Source organism: Cebus imitator, unplaced genomic scaffold, assembly GCF_001604975.1.
Source record: "Cebus imitator isolate Cc_AM_T3 unplaced genomic scaffold, Cebus_imitator-1.0 Scaffold92, whole genome shotgun sequence".
In the NCBI taxonomy this organism is placed as follows: domain Eukaryota; kingdom Metazoa; phylum Chordata; class Mammalia; order Primates; family Cebidae; genus Cebus; species Cebus imitator.
The window spans coordinates 1,755,415-1,760,857 of record NW_016107407.1 but is presented as its reverse complement, the minus strand read 5'-3'; the positions used below and the strand labels follow the sequence as shown (position 1 = coordinate 1,760,857).

The 5,443-nt window shown below is 40.7% G+C and overlaps 1 protein-coding gene across 20 annotated transcripts in view; it reads left to right on the top strand.

Moving 5' to 3' along the window:
* Window positions 1-5,443, top strand: part of CREM (cAMP responsive element modulator) — an 83,075-nt gene that overhangs the window by 35,610 nt on the left and 42,022 nt on the right. For 3 of the 20 annotated variants that reach the window (XM_017535338.2, XM_017535334.2, XM_017535332.2), the window contains exon 1: window positions 4,330-4,422. The exons of 16 other annotated variants lie outside the window; for them this stretch is intronic. In XM_017535338.2, the coding sequence (XP_017390827.1) occupies window positions 4,345-4,422 (78 nt within the window). In that variant the 5' untranslated portion in view covers window positions 4,330-4,344. Of the gene's footprint in view, window positions 1-4,108; window positions 4,423-5,443 lie in introns of those variants that run through there. One more of the 20 variants, XM_017535350.2, reaches the window with a different exon arrangement.

Sequence of the window (5,443 nt, the reverse complement as noted above, 5' to 3'; positions counted from 1 at the left end):
GGATAATGTATAAAGAAAGGAAGTTTGTTTTGGCTCACAGTTCTGCAGACTGCTCAAGAAGCTGCCACCAGGATCTGCTTCTGGGGAGGCCTCCGGAAGCTTCAAATGGCAGCAGGAGAAGGGGCAACCAAGGTATCACATGGAGAGAGAGGGGCGGTGCCACACTCTTCAACAACCAGCTCTCAGGACTACCAGAGCAAGAACTCACTCATGACCATGGGGCAGCTCCAAGCCATTTGTGAGGGATCTCCTCCATGACCCAAACACCTTCCACCAGGCCCCACCTCCAACATCGAGGATTACATTTCAACATGAGATTGTAGGGAACAAGCATCCAAACTATATCACATGTTTTGTCAAAATGATTATAACATCTGCTTTTATGTAAGTCTTTCTTCTTTCCTTGACTCCATTTTGGGGAAGATTTTTAAAAAGTTTGTAATCCTTCCAAATCAAAGGGTTTAATATACAGGTATGCTATGTAAGCTGTACTTTGTTTACCAAATTATTTGAATAAAATATAGCAATAATAAAATTAACAAAAGTGAGCTTTTGTTGAGTATTCAGTATGTGCCAGGCACTGTTGTGTTTTTTTTTTCTTTTTTCTTTTTTTTGAGAAAGAGTTTCACTCTTGTTGCCCAGGTTGGAGTGCAATGGTACCACCCTAGCTCACTGCAACCTCTGCCTCCCAGGTTCAAGCAATTCTCCTGCCTCAGCCTCCGGAGTAGCTGGGATTACAGGCATGTGCCACCACACCCAGCTAATTTTTCTATTTTTTGTAGAGGCGGGGTTTCACCATGTTGGCCAGGCTGATCTCAAACTCCTCGGCAGGAGGCCAGCATGGCAGGTTTCACCATGTTGGCCAGGCTGATCACCCACCTTGGCATCCTGAAGTGCTGAGAATACAGGCATGAGCCACTGTGCCTGGCTGCCAGACTCAGTTCTAAGTGCCTTACACACTGACTAAATCTTCACTGACTGGAACAGCACCTGTAGAAAGGTATTGTTTTCATTCCCATTTGCAGTTGAGGAAAGCAAGGCACAGAGAATCTGAGTCACTTGCTTCAGATCACACAGCTAGAAAAGGCAGAGCCAAGATTTGAACCCAGGCAATGTGGGTTTAGAGTCCATTGACCACTCCACCATTTATCACCTGTAATGCACAGGCACTCAGTGTTGAACCAGACAAAATTTCAGAGAACATCACCTAGAAAAATCCATAGCTCATTAAGAGTAATAATAAATATATGCTCTCTGTCTCTATATATAACTACTGTAAGGCAATTTATGTGTGTGTTTATATGGACTACAGATATATATATATATATATATACATATACACCATTATTCTGTTACTCCATTATTCAGTGGCAGAGAAGATAGTTTCAAATTTAGATCCCAATTCAGCTTCTGACCCGGATGTGTGAAGTCATAGAAAATTTAAATTTTACTCATTTTGATGCATTAGGAATTGTTTGCATTCCTGCCCCGAGAAGTAGGGTACAAATACAATAGCACCAACAGCCATTTTATTTGTACTCTAATTCTCGGGGCAGGAGTACGAGAATCCAGAGCTTTAGAATTATATCTTTTAAGATGATGAGCATCAGTCTCATTGCAATTTAGTAAAATCAATTTAATCAGTGTTTTCTTGGCATAAAGCCAGTTAATTATATCCATCAAAATTGGGGCCATAGTTATTATAATTCTTTTATTCTGGGAAAAATATCTAACAAAATTGACCACGTTAGCAGTTTTTAAATGCACAGTTCACTGATGTTAAGTACATTCACATTTTTATGAAACAGATCTCCAGAACTTTTTTTATCTTGCAGATCTGGAACTTAGTACCCATTAAACAACTCTCTCTCCTTCCCTCAGCCACTAGCAACCACCATTCTACTTTCTGTTTCTCTGAATTTGACTAGATACCTCCTATAGGTGGAATCACGCAGTATTTTGTCTTTTGGTGACTGACATGTTTAGCATAATGTCCTCAACATTCATTCATTATGTAGCATGTGACAAGACTTTTTTAGGCTGAATAATATTGCCTTGTATCACATTGTACCACATTTTGCTTATCATTACTGTTTTTCTAAGGTGGTTTTTGTCAAGTCAGTACTTGTTAGACTTATACCAAGTGATTGGTAGAAGAAATATGATAATCAGAATAATTCATATGAATTACACTTTGACTATTTCATAGATATTACAATAAAGAGTTGATTTATGTTAGAGATAAAGTTTAACATGAAAGTTTGGGTAAGTGGTTTGTAGACATTCATTCTCTGGCTTCTAGCTTTTGGCATGAACATTTCCTGTTCATTACTAGAAATGATCTGTATTACTGTTAAGAGCAGTTTTAATACTGTTTGCCCTTTTATGAGATCTGTTGCATAAAGAGCCTTTTTTGGCTTAGGATCTCACTGCAACTTCTTTTTTTTTTTTTTTTTTTGAGATGGAGTCTGGCCCTGTCGCCCAGGCTGGAGTGCAGTGGCACGCTCTCGGCTCACTGCAACCTCTTCCTCCAGGGTTCGTGATTCTCCTGCCTCAGCCTTCCAAGTCACTGGGACTATAGGCGTGTGTCACCACAGCCTGCTAATTTTTGTATTTTTAGTAGAGATGGGGTTTCACCACATTAGCCAGGATGGTCTTGATCTCCTGACCTCATGATCTGCCTGCCGAAGCCTCCCAAAGTGTTGGGATTACAGGCATGAGCCACTGAGCCCGGCCCATCGGATATTCTTAAGGTAAAATTTAACTACTTTGATGTTGCAATTTGTTAGCTACACTATCTTAAAAAAAAAAATTTGCCCAGGTGCAGTGGCTTATGCCTGTAATCCAAGCACTTTGGGAGGCTGGCTGGATCATTTGAGGTCAGGAGTTCGAGACCAGCCTGGTCAACATGGTGAAACCCTGTTTCTACTAAAAATACAAAAAAAAATTATGGCCAGGTGCGGTGGCGCATACCAGTAATCCCAGCACTTTGGGAGGCCAAGGCGGGTGGATTACCTGAGGTCAGGAGTTTGAGACCAGCCTGAATAACACAGTGAAACTCCTGTCTCTACTAAAAATAAAAAAAATTAGCTGGGTATAGTGTTGGGTACCTGTAATCCCAGCTACTTGGGAGGCTGAGGCAGGAGAATTTCTTGAACCCAGGAGGTGGAGGTTGCAGTGAGCCCAGATTGCGCCACTGCATTCCTGTCTGGGCAACAGAACAAGACTCTATATATATATATATATGTATATATATATATATATATATATATATATATATATATATATAAAATTAGTCGGGGGTGGTGGCGGGCACCTGCAGTCCCAGCCACTCGGGAGGGTGAGGCAGGAGGATCGCTTAAGCTCAGGAGGTGTAGATTGCAGTAAGTTAAGATTGTGTCCACTGTACCCCAGTGGGCAACAAAGCTGGACTCTGTCTCAAAATAAAAAACAGAAACAACAACAAAAAATACCTAAATGGGAAGGAAGTCACTCAAGATACCGAAATGAAGACCAACTACATTTTTCATTTTGTATCTGTCTTCACTTAGCACAATCAAATACGACTTTTAAAAATTAAAGTGGACCGGGCGCAGTGGCTCATGCCTGTAATGACAGCACTTTGGGAGGCTGAGGTGGACGGATCACCTGTGCTCAGGGGTTCGAGACCAGCCTGGCCAAGATGGTGAAACCCTGTCTCTACTAAAAATACAAAAATCAGCCAGGTGTGGTGGTATATGTAATCCCAGCTACTCAGGAGGGTGAGGCAGGAGAACTGCTTGAACCCGGGAGGCGGAGGTTGCAGTGAGCCAAGATGGTGCCACTGCACTCCAGTCTGGGTGACAGAGCAAGACTCTGTCTCGGAGGAAAAAAATTAAAGTGGACTATTTTACACCTTTATTCAGGTATTCAATTTATAATATTTTTAGCTTTATCATATTGGAAATATTCTTTTAAATGCTTTTTTCCACCATAGTTTTCAACTTCTTGCTTAGCTTGTTAGTAACTAGGTGGTATAGAGATTTGATTTTTCAGGAGCAGAGTTGATATAGCAGTTAATAAAACCCTTTATTAACTGTCTTGAATGCGGGCCTTGGTAGCTCTGTGACGTGTGCAGCCTTACTATGACATCACAAATCCCATCACGAGGGATCCTAGCTACGGGTTGGAGCTAGTTCACTAGGTGCTAATCAAATGCTGTGTTACAATGCTGTGAGGTTTTCCCAGTTATAAGCGTCATTAGTAGGGCTTTCGTTTAACTGCAAAGCCAAGTAAGGCTGTCATTTGCATCATCTTACCTTATTTCTTCAGATTAAGTACCGTCTATAGTGGGGTTTTTGGTGGATGTGGTGGCATCAGCATAATCTATGTTTCAGGCATCCTGTAGAGGAGGATTATTCTTCAGGGGATCTGGAAGAAAAGGTAAATGATATCTGCTACCTTCTACACACTTTTAAAGCCTCATGAAAAGAGGTATAAAAATTATGAAATATAAAATACATCCATTTTATGTTTTAGTTTTTTTGAGCAGTTGCCTACTTGGTTATTGGAATCTTGGTATCACTTTTTCCTTCTCTTCATTTAGGCTTTTTGTGCAAATATTCCCTCCTCTGAGAAATTTTCTACAACAAATAGCCTCTTTCCACACCACGCGCAGGCCCTGCTTCGTCACTGTCAAATCCCTTATTCTGCTTTACTGTTCTTTTAAGAATGGAGCACCACCCAAATTATGTATGCGTTTCTTCATCTATTTCTGTCTTCTGATCTCGGAGAGTGGCAACTTTTCTCATTCACTGCTATATTCCCACTTTCTAGAATAGTCCACAACAAGCTCCCAGTGGATATTTGTTCAGCAGATATCAGAGTTAGTTCATAAATATGGTGTGTTTTGGTGAAATTTTTGCTTATAAAAATATCTTAGAATGAACATTTGATGTTTCTAAGAAGGATGTCTCTATTTCCACCAGCAGTATGCATATTTTAGCTCAAGGGAACTTTGGCTTGTCTCCTTGTGTGTCTGTTAGGAAAGACTTTTTAACTAATTCCTTTCTGTTTCCAGAGCTGCTTTAGTAAAATCCTACTTATATATTATGAATAAAGTTATTATAATACTTTGTAGAATTCCTCCTTTTTAATATTACTCAGGTCTTTTTTCCCTTTTTTTTTTCTTTTTTGAGATGGAGTCTCACTCTTGCCCAGGCTGGAGTGCAATGGCACAATCCTGGCACACTGCAACCTCTGTTTCTGTGTTCAGGTGATTCTCCTGCCTCAGCCTCCTGAATAGCTGGGATTACAGGCATGTGCCACCACACCTGACTAATTTTTATATTTTTAGTAGAGGTGGGGTTTCACCATGTTGGCCAAGCTGGTCTTGAACTCCTGACCTCAAGTCATCTGCCTACCTCAGCCTCCCAAAGTGCTAGGATTACAGGTGTGAGCCACC